This window comes from Tubulanus polymorphus, chromosome 6, assembly GCF_964204645.1.
Source record: "Tubulanus polymorphus chromosome 6, tnTubPoly1.2, whole genome shotgun sequence".
Classification (NCBI taxonomy): domain Eukaryota; kingdom Metazoa; phylum Nemertea; class Palaeonemertea; order Tubulaniformes; family Tubulanidae; genus Tubulanus; species Tubulanus polymorphus.
The window spans coordinates 829,071-848,815 of NC_134030.1; the positions used below are offsets into that span (position 1 = coordinate 829,071).

General features: G+C 40.7%; 4 protein-coding genes across 4 annotated transcripts; 2 read left to right on the forward strand and 2 right to left on the reverse strand.

Annotated features, from left to right (window-relative positions):
* The first annotated feature begins 2,216 nt into the window (after positions 1 to 2,216).
* On the forward strand, positions 2,217 to 7,755 carry LOC141906685 (uncharacterized). Its single transcript, XM_074795969.1, has 3 exons — positions 2,217 to 2,376; positions 3,893 to 4,128; positions 4,820 to 7,755. Exons 1-3 carry the CDS (start codon positions 2,311 to 2,313, stop codon positions 7,080 to 7,082), a joined length of 2,565 nt encoding a protein of 854 aa, XP_074652070.1. The 5' UTR covers positions 2,217 to 2,310; the 3' UTR covers positions 7,083 to 7,755.
* Positions 7,756 to 8,210: 455 nt separating this feature from the next.
* On the reverse strand, positions 8,211 to 9,629 carry LOC141906690 (ATP synthase peripheral stalk subunit F6, mitochondrial-like). Its single transcript, XM_074795974.1, has 4 exons — positions 9,478 to 9,629; positions 9,080 to 9,255; positions 8,868 to 9,001; positions 8,211 to 8,473 (listed from the first exon to the last, which is right to left on the reverse strand). Exons 2-4 carry the CDS (start codon positions 9,244 to 9,246, stop codon positions 8,322 to 8,324), a joined length of 453 nt encoding a protein of 150 aa, XP_074652075.1. The 5' UTR covers positions 9,247 to 9,255; positions 9,478 to 9,629; the 3' UTR covers positions 8,211 to 8,321.
* A 319-nt stretch (positions 9,630 to 9,948) lies between these two features.
* LOC141906686 (uncharacterized) lies at positions 9,949 to 16,433 on the reverse strand. Its single transcript, XM_074795970.1, has 11 exons — positions 16,389 to 16,433; positions 15,893 to 15,992; positions 15,348 to 15,475; positions 14,993 to 15,217; positions 14,104 to 14,179; positions 13,330 to 13,434; positions 12,627 to 12,901; positions 11,854 to 12,084; positions 11,093 to 11,252; positions 10,846 to 10,895; positions 9,949 to 10,768 (listed from the first exon to the last, which is right to left on the reverse strand). The coding sequence occupies exons 2-11, from the start codon at positions 15,939 to 15,941 to the stop codon at positions 10,502 to 10,504; spliced, it is 1,566 nt and encodes a 521-aa protein (XP_074652071.1). The 5' UTR covers positions 15,942 to 15,992; positions 16,389 to 16,433; the 3' UTR covers positions 9,949 to 10,501.
* LOC141906687 (vacuolar protein sorting-associated protein 26C-like) lies at positions 16,385 to 19,730 on the forward strand. Its single transcript, XM_074795971.1, has 8 exons — positions 16,385 to 16,665; positions 16,909 to 17,052; positions 17,362 to 17,511; positions 18,087 to 18,248; positions 18,856 to 18,936; positions 19,119 to 19,215; positions 19,294 to 19,419; positions 19,514 to 19,730. Exons 1-8 carry the CDS (start codon positions 16,606 to 16,608, stop codon positions 19,594 to 19,596), a joined length of 903 nt encoding a protein of 300 aa, XP_074652072.1. The 5' UTR covers positions 16,385 to 16,605; the 3' UTR covers positions 19,597 to 19,730.
* Positions 19,731 to 19,745: the final 15 nt, after the last annotated feature.

Here is a 19,745-nt window from a genome sequence, read left to right on the forward strand (position 1 = left end):
TTGAATCTGATTGTGGGTTATCAATTACTGATTTGCTACGACTTGTTTTAAATGCATACATTTCAAGGAGCTTATTTTTGTTGTGTTGGTTAAATAATTTTGTAAATGATAATTGAGGACGTCAAACGTTGGTTTAGAGTTTTGTTACAGTGATTAATGTGAGCACTGTGAGATTGTACTCATAACTTTGCGTTTGTTTTTGTAAATACATTTATTTCTTTAAAATGATTGTTTTTGTGTTGCATCACATTCTGACGATGTTAAACTCTTAACTCAAGATACACAGTTTGCTCTTGACTTGTTTGATTATTATATTGATGAATACATTGATTTTATGGTGTTTGATTATCTGTTGAACTATTGTTTATGAATTCCAATTGAACTACTAACCACTAGTTGTTTTAACATCAGTATCATCAGTGGTCAGTTGTTCGCTACAAATTGTATGTGTTATTTTTTCTTTATATAATGTACGGTGGACTCTCTCTTAACTGGAATCATTTCAAGTCTTGTTACTTTTATCCTGGAGTTATCATTCTCCAAGCTTACATCGGACTAAACACATTGAACTATTTCATTGAAATTCTTTTATCTGCAGGTGACAATTATCACCTTGTCTTAATTGATTCGAGTTAGTCAAGTCTATTGTAGATAGATTCTTTTTTCTCTGGAAGTGAATTGAATGAAATGAGACGACAGTTGAACCTCATTGAACCCTCGATTCTGTTCAAGACAAAACCTGTTTATTACGATCAGATTTCCAGCAGGTCCCGGCAAATTTACATCGATCCTTATTTGGATAATACAACAATTTCACTTCGCCCATAATATTTGTAGTTAACTAAGGTTCCACTGTAAAATGAGGACTTCAAACCATTCTCACTGTTGTAGAGACTTTCTTTATTAAAGTTATCAGTCTGATTACTCCTAGATTATATTAATGCATGTATCAATCTGCAGCAGCTTGGCACTACCCTGAGGATACTACAGTGCCCACCCATACCCTTCGGACTTGTCACCTTCTACATAATCTGAAGTGATCTTGAAACACAGCTTGAACCATCCACCCCTTTCAGAATGTCTGGGGTCCAGGTTACAGATTGACACCTTTCACTACGACTCGGCTAGGAGTAATCGGACCGATCTTGTCCCATTACTCTAAGGTCTCGGAGACTTTCATGTATTTGACTATTTATGCAGCTACCAACCTGCATTTAGGACACTAATTCATCCTTTAATGGAATAATAATCAATTTGTCTTTTCTCAATTGTTTCCTTGAGTATATTCTGTACTACACTGAAAAATAACTGTACCCGGTACAAACTCCATCGATAGTTACTCTAGCTATTTCTGATCGGCCCTGATGCTGTTTAGAGGATGTACAGGGGTGTCCCGGGTTCGAACTCAGTAATTACTGATACTGATTCCGAGTGGTCCTGATGCTGTATAGAGAAGAACAGGAGTGTCCCGGGTTCGAACCTAGTAATTACTGACACTGATTCAGATTGGTCCTGATACTGAATAGAGGATGTACAGGGGTGCCCCGGGTTCGAACCCAGTAATTACTGACACTGATTCAGAGTGGTCCTGATGCTGAATAGAGGATGTACAGGGGTGTCCCGGATTCGAACTCAGTAATCACTGATATTGATTCAGAGTGGTCCTGGTGGAGGCCGGTGTCCCGAGAGGCATTTCCTTATGATTCCAATAAGAGTAAAGACAACGATGCAGTTAAAAGATAACGACAGTTGTAACGATTTGGAATATTAGTTTTTTTCTGAAATTAGAATTATTTAGACACGATTTGAATTGTTGAAGTCACGGATCCCAGACGCCGGATCATCGTGGCGTTACCACCTAACTTCTTTATTCAATATAGTATATTTGTATTGACTTTGACTGTACCGTGCTGCCACCGTTTCTAAAATCCAAGATGGCCGCGCCCACGAACCTGCGAAAAAAATAAGCATGGCGAAAGCGCAACTTGCTAATTAACATGTTTGACCTTATTTGACATGCATCGAGAATGTAAAATGGAGGATGGGCACCCGGTAACCAGTCTAGATAGAGACCGCTAACCAGTATAAAGAAGACAGAGACCGGTAACCAGTCTACATTCAGTATTCTTCTAGAGACCGCTAACCAGTCCGATTAAAATCAGGCTCTGGCGGCTTGCATCGAGCCGTATATTTGAATTGAATTGGGTTAATATTGCGCATGCGTAAAGAGTGTATTTCCGTATTTCCGTGTCTGATTCTCCTCTCAGAAGTGGATTTGTGTGGAATTGTGGAACTGTGTTGATATCTTTGATGTTGTCACGACATTCAAAGGTTTATCTTAAAAACGTTATTCGTCACACTGATGCCCATAACAAGGTAATCCGCCGTGCGGCCCCTCCCCTCGCTCTCCCTCCCGACCCGGCGCCGTCGCGTCATACCAAATCATCAAAGTCGCAAACGGCAACGCTGTAGTCAGTAACCTGTCTGTGGTTTAGTTTCACAATCGGATATTTTTGTATGAAATCTTTGTCAGCCAATTTGACTGACGAGTAATTTGCCTGGCATTTCATTGTCTCTTAAGATATCCGTCTAATTTTTGTTGTAATCGACGCACAACAGATTCGTAGTTTGTCTGATACCTATAACACCTCACCTGACGATCTTAATCCATGTGCAAATCGGCCGTAAAGTGAGAGTAAATTTCCGTCGGGTCAACAGCTGCCATTTTGAAAATTACTGGAGGTGCTGGCACCTGTGGACTGAGGCCAGGACAACAGCACAAACTAACGAAGCGAAACGACGAAATTGAAAAAAATTAAGAAATCAACACTTATTCACATTTTTCTTTTACCAGAATTTATTATAATATAATTTAATATGGAAAACCTGAAGATTTGAAATATAAGTTGGAAAACCATCAAAAATAAAAATTGTCGTTTCGTCTTGAAAGTTTTATATAAATCCTTGTAGGTCCCCTTGTCTTATCATGCCACATGTGCAATACAGAGAAATGGCGGCCAATGGCGAAATTGGTGGAGAAATTAATTAATTTCTCAAAATAATGTTGATTAACCACTCGAAACATACATAAAATTGGATTATTTCGAAAGGTACCTGTGTTAGATTGTGAATTAAGCCATTAATTGTGGACTGAAGTGAAAAGAAAGTATATTTTTGAAGTGTTACTTTTTTCAACCGTGTTTTGGTCCTTGTCATCCCTAACGTTGGTATAAGCCCATCCGATTATAAAAAGCTTACCACCAACGATTAGGTAACTAACTACAAACGCTGCTGACACTGAAGTGAACGCCAATCGGTTCCATCGATCCAGGCCAGAGCCTGCTCGGCCCTGACGCACTCGTCGACATAGGCATGTTTGATGTTGTTGGTAACGAAGTTAATATGTTGTTGGTTATTAAAAACCTATTCTCGCGTTGCATATTCGAAAATTTGTTTTCTAGTCCACCACCCCCTAAATCCACCTTGACTGTTGGTCAAAGCCAAACGTGTGGTTTTGAACCTGATGGCATCGAGACTCGACCCGACAAACAAGACTCGAACGCTTATTAGCCAATCAGATATCCCGTTTTATTTGAGCCCGGGATTTCCCAATTTATAGTTCTTCCGTGAAATTTACCTCAGCGATTATACAACGTGCGGACGGTCTAGTGTGGTTCAGTGAAGCGATGCCTATAGGTTCGAATCCCCGTCAGAGGGAGGAACATGGCAGAGTCAAACGTTGTCATCAGGTTCGAATCCCTGCCAGGGATCATGGATGAAGTGACATTTAAAATTATATCGGCATATTTTATAATCTCTTTATAATTGCGTTTCTAAAAATGGTTAAATTTGTCGATAGATAAATAAAATATTGAATTGTATTTAATTGAAGGTCGTTGAAGAAGACGAAATGTGGAAAGATCATCATAAACGTAAACATCATGGTCGTCACGGCGATAGGAGTCGTTCTCCTGCGTCCTCGGGGAGACTGTGGTCGCGATCGAGCGGCGGAGTGAGGTCGCGAGTCGACGAGGTTCCTCACACGTACATGGATCGTATTGTATCTCCGATATCTACGAAAAAACTCAGCGTCGCCAAAAACAATCGTCTCATCGCCCCCGACGACAAGTATGTATCTCGTATTGTTGCGTAATGTTTGACGAAATCTTCGTACGCTTTCTAGTACGACATTTAAAACAGCGAGGCAGAAAACCCTACTGATCTTCTTAGTTATTTGTGAACAGCTAATTTAATTGCGTTGAATGTAATATTTCATGGGGGGATAAATTCACCCTTCCAACCCCTTCTAATTTTGCGCAGAAAATTCAACAAACGAATGAATTCAGATGACCTGAAAATGGTCAGAAACCCCCCCCCCCCCTCCCCCCTTTTATACTAGATTAAGTTCTCAAGGGTGAGCCCCAAAGCCCGCTACAGTGGAACCTCGTAACAGTGAACTTCACTGGACCTGAAAATCTGTTTGTTATGAATATGATAGTTTGTTATATCCCAGTACGAAATTAATCGGATTGTCTTAATATCGTTGAATGCAAGTTTGTTAAGAGGTTCCACTCTACGATGACCTGTGGCGCTCGCGTGGCCAAATTTGCCCTTTTCTTGACAAATAAAGAGTTCACCCCTTCAAACAATCCTATAGATCCACCCTTGTATTAATCCACCAGTTTAGAACAGTAACATTTTAAGTTTGTAGTTGACTTTTATTAAACGCCCCTCAAATTGAATACCGGTAATTGTGGTCCTGGTGGAACGCTGATCGGTAAATAATTATATCTCTGATTTGTGTTTATTATTTTTGAAGGTGGGGTCATAGCGGTTTCGCCGAGTTATATCCTGAAGATTGTCCCGAATCTGACAGACCGGCGTCGTCGAACCAACAACAATCGGACGAACCGATAAAACATCGTCGTGCGCGCAAACGCTCGTCGTCGCCGCCGTCGAATTTCAACTCGGGTGCACCGGCGGCAGCGCCACCTCGTGGACGACGCCCGAAACATTTACAACAACCGTGGAACGATCGTATTCATAGCGCGTTCCGCGGCGTTGAGCCGAGCGAGAGAGAGAAAAAAGAGGAGAAACGTTTGAAGAGTAAAATAGTGATGAAAACTACGACAACGACGAAACAATCGCAAGAGTCGACGCCGGTGACACCAGCAGCAGCGGCGGATACTTCACGGGAACGAGGCGAACGTAAAGATCGTAATTATAGACGACAAAATAGAGATAAGAGTTTGGATAATGAGAAATCCCGGAAACAGAGCCAACAGTCCGGGGAACGTGGTGGTAGATCAGAGGAACGTGGTGGTAGATCGGAGGAACGTGGTGGTAGATCAGAGGAACGTAAAGATAGATCAGGGGAACGTAAAGATCGGTCAGGGGAACGTAGAGATCGGTCAGGGGAACGTAAAGATCAGTCAGAGGAACGTAGAGATTTGTCAGGGGAACGTAAAGATCGGTCAGAGGAACGTAAAGATCGTTCAGGGGAACGTAAAGATCGGTCAGAGGAACGTAAAGATCGTTCAGGGGAACGTAAAGATCGTTCAGGGGAACGTAAAGATCGTTCAGGGGAACTACGACGGTCTCTACGTAAACGTGATGACCGTTCACGGAGTTCCGATCGGAAAAAGACTGTCGATTCTTCCTCGAAATCGAGTAGTAACCGTGGCGATACAGGAGACCCCCCACGGAGTAAAACAACATCTCATCATCATCACGAACATCAAAAAACATCATCACAGATCAACAAGAAAACTGACGAAAATTCATTGAAAAATGGTGATAGTCATCACGACGACAATCGCCAAGGTGATAGTCGCCATGGCGATTCGTCTAAAGAGAAGAAACGGCGTATTGTTGCGCGTAGTCCGTCTCAGTCACCACCACCTTCTCCCCCTACCAGTCCTATAGCTTCTCCCCCTTCATCGCCGCAATCGAATATTCCAATCGAACGCAACAGTTCAAAGCGTAAACGATCTAAAAGTCCGCGGCAACATCGCAACAATCGGCAACAATTGAATAAACAATGTTTGTCAGCGGATGCATCATCAATGGCAACAAAACGTCTTGCGAGAACTGATAGTTTGTCGGAGGGTGAAATTATTGATTCAGAGGAGGAGCAGCTGAGAGCAGTAACTAATCTATCGGATATTACGTTACCTCCTCCCGCTGTGGCTCCTCCCGCTACTGTACCGATAGTGGCTCCACCTACACCTCAAATAGAGAAACACATCGCCGCCACGGAGCCCGTTGACACCATCGTCATAGCAGCGAAATCAGAAATCAATTTTACCGGTTTTAAAATCTCTGGTAAAACTAAAAAACTGAAATTGGATTGTAAATATTCGATAGAGAGCGACGAAGGGGAAGGAGGAGAGGGCGACTCGATAAAACAAAAACCATTAGATTCAACAACCGCAAAACAAGAAGAGATCACACCCGCAAAAAAAGAGATCACAACAGAAAAACAAGAGGAGTTAACACCAGCAAAACAAGAGTTTACAACAGCAAAACAAGAGTTACAACTCATGAAACAAGAGGAAGAGACAAAAGAGCCGAAAGTCTTGCAGCCGGAAAAACCGTCGAGACAAGAAATTCCTTCGAAAAAAGAGAATCTTTCTAGGGATAAATCCACGAAATCCGACGGTTCGACGTCGCGAAGACATAAAGATAAAACACTGGCGCCCCCGGCGGAGAAAACGAGAACTAGTAAAACATCGAAACAAGAAACGACGAAACAGAAGAAATCGAAATCGTCGGAAAAAGCGAAGAATAAAATTCACGATCGTCGCACGAAAAACAGGAAACGTAAACTGAGTTCGTCGAGTTCCAGTTCGAGTAGCAGCAGCAGCAGCAGCGGCAGCAGCAGCAGCAGCGGTAGTAGTTCAGATTCCAGTCAGTCGGATAGTTCAACACAACTGACTAAACCACGACCACCACAACCAGCAGCAGCAGCAGCATCCAAGAAAAAACAACGTCATTATTCATCATCATCTTCATCTTCTACATCCTCAGCAGCAGCATCTCCATCTCCTCGCAAAAAACATAAAACTCTTAAAAAACGATAGACGAACAGTTATAAACCGGCTACCGCCCGATAACATTGTTACTATGGTAATTGACTTGCTAATGCGGTTGTTGCTATCGACGATGGTTACTGCGGGTGATACGTCTACTGTTTTATATTTATCGCATTTATAAAGACAGATGGCTGCCGCAGGTTTAGTTCTATATTTCACCAGTAGATGGCTGCGGCGTGGTTTAGTTATATAATTATGTATATATATTTTTAATTCCTGCTCATCTTTGCTTTTTAACGTATTACGTGTAAATTTATTAATTGAATTCAAATGAAGATATTTTTTTTTAATGAAATTTTCCCTCACTTAATAACGGGTGAATGCAGTTTATTTGTGTGAACACTAGAGGTCACCGCTGGTCTTACTCTGTACAGTAACTGTATATCATGTACACAACTTGTACAAATTTGACGTATTTGTAAAATGTAAATGAAGTTTTAAATTAGGTCGATGTTAATTCGTACCGGGTGTATTGAGAATAGAATTCCAATACATTGTATCTCGATATCGGTATCGGATATAAGTGTCTCGATATCAGTATCCGATACAAGTATCATATCAGTATCCAATACAAATATCGAGACATCAATATCCGATACAAGTATCTCAATACCAATATCCGATATCTGGATGATGTGACTCTTTAGATAAATGAATAAATGTGACTCAACATTCATCAAATATCTTTTTAAGAGTTTGTTGTATTTTTTATAGTTACCTTAAGAGGATCCAGTAGAACATTATTACAACCAGATACAGCCGACCAGAGACTATTTTGCGTTACATATTCCTTGAATCCCTGACTGAGGTGGTTTGAGTGACAACTGGTCATTATCACACGAGTTGAATTGAAGTTGGAAATTCAGTCCATAACTCACAAACCACAGTGGAACTGACACAATGAACTTCAGGATCCTGTTCCACAGTAGTGAGTTTGGCTCCAATTAAATTAGTTCATTTTCGATCAACTCAACTCGGTCAAATCTTAACTGGGACCCGGAGACCAGCAGCAAACCGGACCGATAGTTCCATTATCGTACACTAGACGGCGTTGTCAATTCAACGAATACAAACGATTGTTGTAATTATTTTTGTAAAATGTGATAACAGATTTTTATTGAAGGCAACAGTAAGAGATGACATTCACTGCCTCGCGCCACATTAAATATATATACACACTACTACAGAATTAATCCAATCAAATTTATCTAATTAATTAAATACTCGTTAATAAGAATAATAAGGAGTGTCTGGATCGATGGCTTCTTGCTGCTGATTGGCCGCAGCATGCTGTTCCCGTTCAGCGGCCAATAGTTTTTCGTGTTTGGCTTGAGCCTCTTGTTGGTCGACGCCGATATCAACCTTCTGTAAATCGGGATCTGAATAGAGAAATAATCAAACGTTTAGATCGAGACAACATCTGTTTAAACAGACAATCCACGCGTGGTTCGAATGAGGTTTACTCAGAACTTTGTATTCAGAGATTCTCAGAAAATTAATCGTCTGCAAACACAATCTGGAACAACAGGGGCTGCAGTTGGTCAATAGTTGGTTCGAGTTGACCGGTTGATAGTCGATATAGTTACAATTGAAAGTTCATTGTTACTAAGGTATTTATCAGGAAATGGTCGAGATTTTTTTTCTAGGGAGAAATTCCATTTTCTATGTATACAACAGATGTTAAGACACAACCTCCTTCAAAGAGCCCCCATCCCCTGAAACGCGTTTCATAAATTTGGAACAGCATCTCTTAAATACTAAATGTATTTTTACCTGTGAAGTTAAATACAGGGAATTTAGTCATATCCTGTCCGGTCGCCTGATACGCTTTTTCTATTTTACTCAATTCAGCGTTCAGGTTTTTTTCTACGTCCGGAGTGACATCAACCATAGCGCCACCTGCCGACCTAAAAAAATAAAACAACAATACACATTACAGTTACCATAGAAACAGCCGACGTACGTTAGTTACGTCCGATACGTACTTGCTAGCTTTTCCGTATTCGCGGATTTTGTCGACGAATAATTTCTGAATCGGGTCCATGTCCGTTTTCTGGTACGTCGCCGCGGTTACGCCGATGTTTCGTTTCATCGTTACCGTGACTACGCGGTGTACCTGGCGTAAATTGTTGATTACGACTTTTCCCAACATGATTGAAACCTATAACAACAGAGCGAGAGAACGATGATAACTGAACGAGGGTCACACAGACTAGAATCAGTGGATTCTCTGTGGATTTCAGTTGGGATTTTGCAGCCATTTTTGAATCATGAATCCCGATCGAACCGGTAGGATAAACTCAATGAATATCTCCTCGATCGATTTCGTCAGTAAAATTGATCCGTTTATGACAAATAATCGGCGATTTATGAGTTTTATTACCTGAATTTGGAGGCAGCAATGCGGAAATAACCTTGTAGTGCGTCGATTTACCGAGAGAGCGGCGCCACAGTACGGCACAGAGCTTTTTAACCCACTTGTTTTATCAACCGTTTCTAAAGTATTTTTTTCGCTACCGTTTCCTGAATTCGATTCATCGTTTTATAATTGTGTATTCTGATATGATATGTTAACATGGTTGTGATCACAAAAAAATCAAAAAAATTCAAATTTGTGGTCTAAATTCAATACAAATTTCTTTTTATTGATACGGATTACCAATTTGTGATAAGACAATAAGATAGTCGAATTTGATGAATCAGTATCATTTAAGAAAATGACAGTCCATAGCTTCACAAAATTGTATAAGAATGATATTCCTAAAATTGACCAGGGTCCTCTCCGCCCTAGAGGTCCAGTCCTGGGATTTAATCATCCTCGTTAAGAAATATCCACAAAACATTTTTGAATACAAAAGATTTTATTTCACGAAACGATTTTATATTTGATGATTACAGGAAAAACTACAAATGATAGAAGTGAATACACAGAACACATGGATAAATACAAACATGAGATCTCACTCACACTGAGGGGAAACCTCAGATCCATGAGGATAGACCTCAAGAGCCAGGGGACCACAGACTCATGAGGACAAACACCTCACATTCTCAGGAGACCTCAGAACCAGGGGGACCTCAGACTCATGAGGACACCTCAGATTCTCAGGGACCTCAGAGCAAGAGGAGACCTCAGATTCAGGAGGAGACCTCCAAACCTTGGAGACCTCAGACCCATGAGGACACCTCAGAGCCAGAGGAGACCTCAGAGCCAGGAGACCTCAGATTCAAGAGACCACAGAGCCAGAGGAGACCTCAGATACAGTAGGAGACCTCAGATACAGGAGACCTCAGATTCAGGAGGAGACCTCAGAGCCAGGGGGACCTCAGATTCAGGAGACCTCAGATACAGGAGGAGACCTCAGATTCTGGAGGAGACCTCAGAACCACTGGACACTGATATCAAATCAAGCATCACCTCCACCAGGAGCGGTAGGGTTCTCATTATTACTAGGTGGAGCTACTGGTTCAATCGATTGTTGATCAGTTTTCAGGGGTGGTTCATCAGTGACAGGTGGAGCCGTCTGTTGTACAGCAGGTGCTGCTGCTGCTGCTGCTGCTACTGGTGGTTCGCTCACTTCCATAGGTTCTGCAGGGGCTGGAGCAGTCGTGGCAGGTGAGGATTGTTCTGTGCCATCTGCTGCTGGTTTACTATCAGTGCTGCCCTCTTCAGACTGAAATCATAATTACACGAACCAATTAATGAGTTCGAAGAGTAAAGGAGAGAAGAGCCATTAGAAAAACAATTTACCTTGGATTCAGATTTGACGGGTTGCTCACCAGTAGGGGGCGCTGTAGTGGCTAAAAATATAAATATAAATCAGTTACAGATATCCACAATCTCGATTTCGGTTAAAGTTTGAAACTTCCGGCATCGGAAACCGTGGAATTCAGAACAGATTTTTATCCTCAAGTCAAACCTGTTTAGTATGGTAGGTCTTCTGCACTAACGGGTAAAAAAAAGTATGACTTCACGTGGAGCGCCCTCTATTGCTTACCGGTGGTAGTAGAATCGGTGTGTTGCGTAGGTGATGGTTCGTTCACGGTCGCTACAGTCTCGTCTTGTGTATCCATCGGTTGTTCCGCGCTTTCATTCTTCACAACGGTATCGCCATCTATCGGTGCTGTATCTTCACTAGGTTTACTTTCAGACGCTTCCTGGAAATCATTTCGTTAACAAATTCTGTTATAGGTCCTACAAATTTCCCTGACGCTTGACCAGAAATTGTCTGATTAAATTTTAAGATATCCTCAGTGAGGGCAGTTTCTTATCAGGAGGTTCCTAGACTAGGCACTAGACGAGTGGCCCTAGTAGTGCCACTCGTCACCAGCAAAAACAACAAGACAACCAAAAATCAAATTGCCTGATTAAATTATAAGATATTCTCAGTGTTTCTTAACAAGAGGTTCCTTGTGTCACTCATCACCAGCAAGAGAACAAGACACCAAAAATTCAAATTCCCTGATAAAATTATAAGATATCTTCAGTATTTCTTATCAAGAGGTTCCTTGTGTCACTCGTCACCAGCAAGAACAACTAGACACCAAAAATTCAAATTCCCTGATCAAATTATAAGATATCCTCAGTGGGGTTGTTCCTTATCAAGAGGTTCCTTGTGTCACTCATCACCAGCAAGAACAACTAGACATCAAAAATTCTAATTCCCTGATTTCGGAATTCGCAGATATTTCCCCATTCTTTTTAGACTAAACGAAAAATTTAAAAAATCATTGTTTTCCCCAACAACATCAAATCTACCTTTTCTTTCTTCTCATTTTCCTCTTTCATCCTTTGCTGTTCTTCTTCCTCTAGTTTCCTCCTTCGTTCTTCCTCCTCAGCGGCGCGTTGTTTCTCCTCTTCAGCCTGCTTCGCCAATAACTCTTGACGTTCTTTGATCATCTGTTGTTGCCGTAGTAACAGATCGTCTCGTGCCTTCAGGACCATGTTTTTGAACATTGCGTCCGTTATTTCAGGTTTATTCGAACACAACTGCAAAAAATAACACGTCAAAATTTATTATTAAAATTTTCATGAGTGTTTTATTTATGAGACACATTTTGTCCGTTCCTGAGGCAGGATTCGTTTCACCTTTACTCCTTCCCCCAGGAGGTTGTATTTTTACCAGATTGCAGTAACCCCTGGCCCTAGGGGTTCATCTCTTGTCTCCGTTCCATGATGCTTGATTTTTTGCGAGGTTGCACTTTCCTCTCTACTATCTCCTAGACCTAGGGGTATCGAGTACCCCCAGGTCTAGGAGATAGGAGGAGTAACCCCTCCTATCTCCTAGACTTAGGGGTTCTCCTCTATTCAAGGCATATGTCGTTAATCTTGACTCCATTTCCTGGTCCAAGTCCCCTAGGGATGCTAGTTTTGTAAATTCCAGTTAAAGGGTTTACTGACCCACCCCTCCCCTGGTGTTCCCAGTTTTACCCCCCCCCCCCTGGTGTTCCCAGTTTACCCCCCCCCCCCCCCGGTGTTCCCAGTTTTACCCCCTCCCTTGGTGTTCCCAGTTTTACCCGAATCTAAATTACCTTTTTAAGTTCACCGTGAAACTCTTCGCTGGAATCGACAAATTTACGTTTCTTCGTTTCGTGTTTCTCTTCGATGTCCTGAAGTTCGTCTTCGAGTTTTTTCTGATGTTTCTGAAGAGATTGAACCTGTTTACGGAGTACGTCTAACCGACTTGTCGTGACGACTGTTCTCACGTCCGGTACGCAACTCTCGCTGAATATTTCGTTGATTAAACGATGGTTTCTATGGTAACGACTTGCGGAGATATGTTTCACCGAAAATCCCTCGTCATTATCTACAAATGAAACGCGAATCGTTATCAGTGCTGCCCTCTGGTGTTACGTTGACAATACTTAGCACAGTCAATACTGAGTGCTACCACCCGCGACAGGTTCCAGTTAAGTCAAAAAACAGTCTTAAGACTTTAGTTGTTAGATTGGCTATAGAGATCTGGAGCCAGATGCATAGTCACGACTTGGACTTAAAACTAATCTTAAGAATTAAGACCACTTTTGGACTTAAGTCACAACTGTGCAATTGAACCAGGGGTTAAACACAACTGGCGGATAGATTCCATAGTAGTAACGATGAACTTCTAATTGTCCAAATATCAACTATCCACTGGTTAATTCTAACCAGCTTTTGAGCAACAGCAGCCATGATTACGGAACTGGCCCATAGTGTTCGGTTTATTGACAGTGCTGCCCCCTAGTGACTAATTACCATCATCATCGTCTGCCGGTTGAATACTAATACGAGATTCTTGTTGTTGCTGTTTAGAACCTCTTCCTCGTCTTTGTTCTTCCTCTTCTTCCATCACTTCCAAAACTGCAAAATTACACGTCAGAAAGAAAAAACTTCAGAATAGTAAAACCCGACCTGCGCATTCAAACACCCCTCATGTCCCGCATCTCTATCCCTCATCTCTGTCCCTCATCTCCGCTTGAGGTTCATTCAATCCCTCTCTAAGGGCGGCCGCTTTTAAGGCTAAACAAAAATGATACCTCGTTTCTCCGCAGCGGCCGGGTCATTTTTGTAAAATATGATAAAATTTATAAACAGTTCATTTCTATAGCGGCCGGGTCTGTTACGGTAAAATTGATCACGATTTTAAAAAAAAGTAATGTAAAGGGTAGATAGGCGGCCGGCCGGGTCAACATTTAAGCTCAGCAGAGCGGAGAAACAAGGTATCAATTTTTTTTAGCCTAATTGACTAGCTTTTTTCCCTGACATAGTTTTCACTGACTTGATCTGCTAAGAATCCAATCAATTAACAGTCAAATACATAATACAAAGATGAAATGATTTTACACGCAAGCATTCTCAACAAATATTCCTGACTTTTACCTCATTTTTAGCTTTTTCTTTTTACAAAATTCCCTGACTTTTTTAAAGATCCAACTGAAGCTTCAACCGTTTTTAATTTGTGAACTCAGTAGAATTCAATAGAAAATTTGTTATATTTTCAACCGAGATTTTATGAATTTTGAAACTTACGTTTGCCTTTAGCAGCGACCCACGCCTGATAGGCCGGTGAATGCTGGTAAGCTTTCATATTCTCAGCATATTGCGTCTGAAATAGAATAACATTTAAACTTCAAACCCCTTAAATTCATCGGTTAAACACAGTTGTGAGTTCAGACTGACTTCAACTCATTACGAGGCAAACTGAACCCAGACCCACAAAAAGAATTATCTCTTAAATCTATTTAATTTCCTCAATTCACTTCAGCTTAAATTGTTTAAGAGTTTTAATCATTTTTGTAAAACTTGGCGCAGGACTATAGAACTGGATACACGGAATATCAATCTGCCTGGACTATACAAACATTTCTATGTATCAAATATTGCCTGGCGTATAGCGACATGTTGATCTCTCTCTCTCCTCTCACACTATACTTCACTTCCTCGTTTTAAAATTAACACTTTATTAGTCACATGTTACACTCATTATCATAGTACAACAGTCGGCCATGGCACAATTTACTGATTTCAAAAAGGAAGAAATTTGAATTGATTTCTGAACGAAACTTTTAACAGATGTACAACTGATGCACTGTTTGATGATGTCATAGGGGGATTCAGGAAGCACAGTGGATCTTTATATCAAACAGGTTATAGTAGGTATTTCGATCTCGTAGGGTGATTTTGTGGACAGCCTGAAACTGGTGTATATCAGTGCACCGGTTTGATGATGTCATAGGGGGAATTGCATCGACAGCTAGGATTGGGTCACAGTACCAGCTTGATGATGTCATAGGGGGATTTATGGAGTTTATCGGAAGAGTCTATTTCACAGCATCAGTTCGATGATGTCATAAAGGGATTTATGGAGTTTAATGGAAGAGTCTATATCAGTTTGATGATGTCATAGGGGGAATTTTACCTTCTCAGCGTCGTATTCGTCCATGTATTCTTGTTTTTCACTCTCCGGAAGTTCTCTCCACATTTGACCAATGATTTTTCCGATTTCCCACAATTTTAATTCGGGGTTCGAAGCCTTCACTTGATCCCATATTTTTCGACTGTATCTCATATACGGCATCAGGGGTTTATCCGGGGCTTTCGGAGGTTTCGGGATCCGTGAATCCTGAAATATTTTACGGTCAATCTGCGCCCATAAAATATTCAAAACACAACATATTCATTAGATACAAGACAAACTTGAATCGATATTTTTTTTTTAGAATATTTTTTCGAACAAATGAATACGGATTGAGATATTTTTAGTAGAAACTGACCATGACTGTGTTACGAACACTCGATGATTTAGAGCCTGAACCTTTAACGGGGTTAAACGCTGGGTGACCATGGCTACTCGTAATAAACGGCGTCGATCCCGATGTTACTCCCAGCGGTCGGTAACGAGCTGTAAATAATCAACAATATATCAATTAAAACATTTTTGCTTTTTCGTTGAAGTTTCTCGTTGAGAAAACAAAAGTAAGAATTAGATTAAAATATCCTCTATTGGTGAAATAAGATTCATGGGAAAACATTAATTTCTGATAGTACTTTGAAGCACAGATACTGAAATATTCAATCTTCATTTGGAATTCATCCTTTATCTGAATTCAAACTGCGGCTCCCGAGGGGAACTTGTCAAATATTTTTGAGTGCCTTCAAATTGTCTTTTTGGACATCAAAGTGCCTTTTAGTGATGGAACAACTTCGTCAAATGTGGCCTCCCTGGGTCAGCCCCCGAACCCGCTTTATCTAAAAGTAAATCCTTAAAATCTGAAAGTTAAAGCCGCCCAACGAGAGGGGGGTTCAGCATGATACTTACACGAAGGGTAGCTGCCCAATGAGGGAGCCCGGTAGTTTGGTAGAGACATCTTGTAAGCCACAACCACTCAAACACAATCTCTTACTGATCACTGTCAAAACTGAAATGAATCGAATGAATGAATGAAGCATTTTCTTCACACATTTGATTTATCAAATCCAGTTTCTGACATCAAGATGTTTAAGGGAGGTTTTGATTGGTGTTTTATCAATCCAGAATTCACTTCTGGCGCATTTGTTTCCACCAGAATACACTCCTATGCCTATTCTGGAATAGTTTAATCTGTAAACCTTAAAGAAGCGGCACTTAAAAACTGAACAGATTATGAACAGACTACCATTTTATTTCATGTTGACATTCTCAGGTATAAAATGAACTCAGTTTAAAAGGATTCGAGTTTAAATAATTCAACTCTTTTCAGTTCAATATTTTAATGATTTATTTAACGAATTTTTTCACGTATTTTCAGCAGATTTTAGTAAATAAAGCGGCTTACCTTTGTCCGCGGTTTCACTAACTACCGCCTGTAAACAGCCCGACACATCACCTGCGAGTGCGAGTTGGAGGCGGCGGCGAAATCAATCACTGGACAACTAGACAATCTACAGATGAACAGACAGCGGCGTCGCGTCCACTCGCGGCACGAACCAGCACCAGCACAGTCTTTACAACTGTTTTGATGGGAGAAAAGTAGGAAATAAAAATCCGTCAAAATGTCGAACGCCGCTTTAGACATCCGTTTAAAAAAGGTCAATAAAATCTACCACGAAGGGGTAAGTTAAATCTTTAGTTTGAAATCAAATTTTATCAATTCGATCAAAGGGTAAACCGTGAATCTGCTTTAAAAGTGAGTTCTTGCTTAGTCTGTGCTCACAACGTTCACTCGTTGAGATGTCAATTCTCTGTTTATTATCGGTTAAGACGATATTTTGAGTTGTTTGATAATGATCCGGTGTAAGATAGATCGCGTAGATTTAATGATTGATAACTATGTTTGTTGAATGTTTTATTATTAGGAGATTTTGACTGGTTTTGTTGTTATAACGAGTAAAGGTGAACTTCAACACCAGGGAATCACGTTAACCGTCGATGGTAAAGTCGATCTTCAACTCAGCGCTAAAAGTGTCGGGCTGTTTGAAGCATTCTATAATTCATTAAAGGTAAATGACATTGTCATTTGGATAAGTCGTCACTTTAACTGAAGTTATCTCTACTTTTTTGGGTCTCAATTTGTATTTCTAATTCAAAATTTAATTCACTAAGTCTAAGTCCTCATTTGGATAAGTCGTCACATTTAACTGAAGTCATCTCTACTATTGAGTCTCAATTTGTATTTCTAATGCAATTTACTAAGTGTAAATCAACATCAAGATAGTCCCATTGCATCATTTTAAGGTGAAATTTTCTTTTGAAAATATCCGATCGTTGGTTCAGTAACTAGAATTGACCGTTTAGTGTTTTACTTGCAGCCGATACAGTTGATGATAGTAAACATGGAGATTGCGAAACCGGGTCGTCTGCCGTCCGGTCGAACTGAGATACCGTTTGAAATACCGGTTAAAGGTAAAACCGGGCGCAAGCTGTACGAGACGTATCACGGTGTATTTGTTAATATACAGGTTAGATATCACTCCCTCTCTACCTCCCCCTAAACATCCTCTCCCTCTAAACAACCTTCTAAGCAACCTCTCCCTGCCTCCCTCTCTACCTCAGTGAGGATTCCCGGTGTAAATCTAGCCTCCCTCTCTACCTCAGTGAGGATTCCCGGTGTAAATCTAACCCCGCACCACCCTCTTCCCTTAAATACCCGACCCCTTTTAAGACACCAATCTTTCTAAACACCCTCTCCCTGCCTCCCTCTCTACATCCCCCCTAAACACCCTCTTCCCTAAAACACCCACCCCAAGACACCACTCCCTCTAAACACCCTCTCCCTGCCTCCCTCTTCAACACCCCTCTCCCTCTGCACCCCTCCCCTAAAAAAACTCCCCATACCCCTCCCCCTTTTCCCCTATGTCATCTCTCCCCAAACGACCCTTCCTACATCCCTCTTTTAACGACCTCTCCCTGCCTCCCTTTAAAACGCTCCCCGACCTCCATCTCCCCGTCCCATATAACAGTCTCTCCGCTCGCCATTTAATTCAATCATCCAGATACTGATTTAATGATTTATTATAATTGTGTTGTTTTACAGTATTTGATTAGAGTTGATATGAAACGATCGTTGTTAAATAAAGATCTACAAAAACAATGTGAATTCATCGTGGAAATGAACGATGCCGAGGGACAAGAGAAAGCTGTTTCTAAACCTTTACAATTCAATATTACACCGAGCACTTTACAGAATGTCAAAGATGTAAGTGGTTTATGGGGTCATTCATTTATTACGTACGCATTAGGGGAGGGGGAGGTGTCAGTGCAATTGTGTACTGTAATGCTTTATGGATATGAAAAATGGCTGATTTTGCGTACAGAGGGGGAGGGGGGGTTGAGAAATCTCTGCTGACTTTGGGATCATTTATTCATTACGTACGCATTAGGGGAGGGGGAGGGGTCAGTGCTATTGCGTACTGTAATGCTTAATGTATATGAAAAATGGCCCATTTCGCGACCGGAGGGGGAGGGGGGTTGAAAAATTCAAATTTTATGCATATTTAATGCCTGATATTTAATGACTGATCCCTATGGAAATAATCCAACATTTGTGATTTAACATTTCACTGAAAACTCAGTTAACTTAATCTTCAGTTAGGGAACATCTCAAAATTTCAATAGTTCCGTCAATTAGAATAACTGTCTAATTGGTTTTACACCATTGGTTTTTACCCAACCCCCTTCTGCGAGTTATTCTAATTGAAGTAACTATCAAAATTTTGAGATGCTCCCTTAACAACTGTAAAACTGGATCTTACTCCCAGTTTCTGATTACTGACTATAAACCACAATTTAAATTACTTTTTCAGAAATACAATATTCCACGGTTTAAGGTTACCGGTAAATTGGACGCGACAATTTGTAAAATAAATGAGCCTTTCACCGGAGATGTAAGTAACGAGGGAATTATTACTGGACACAGTTACACAGGTCGTGGGTTGTACATTTTTTCAAAACTAAACTAACAATATGTAACTAGAATCTGTTCTTTTTCGACTTGTTGACATAATTATTGTTCAAATATGACCTGTTCGTTGACGATGATTATTGTTCGAATTTGACCTGTTTTCAGTTAGTTGTTGAAAGTTGCGAAGCCCCGATAAAATCAGTTGAACTGCAGCTGGTCCGTGTTGAGACGTGCGGCTGTGCGGAGGGTTACGCTAAAGACTGTAATAACTACCGTAACAAACTTAGTAAACTTATCCGTAACCGTTCGAATTGTTGCTATATTCTTTTCGTTTCCATAGCGACGGAGATTCAGAATATTCAGATCGCCGAGGGAGACGTGTGTCGTAATCTGACGATTCCTATTTATATGATATTCCCGAGACTTTTCACGAGTCCAACGCTTCACACTCCAAACTTCAAAGTCGGTTAGTTTTTCCGTTTTAGAAGCTGAATTCCAGGGTTTATTGTTAAACATTTTGGTCGAGCGAATCATTACAATTATTTCTTCTCTATTTTCAGAATTTGAATGTAACATTGTGATTGTTTTCCATGACGACCACTTGATAACTGAGAATTTTCCGATTAAGATCACACGGTTTTAGTAGAATTCAGCTGCAGCAGCGGCGACTCGCGGCAGTGTATCAAATTATTCCTAGTCCTGTGCTTTCTATGATAAAATGAGTGCTAAAAATAGAATATCAATATATTGTTGAATGTAAAATATTGTAAATATGTAATTATCGAATAAAAA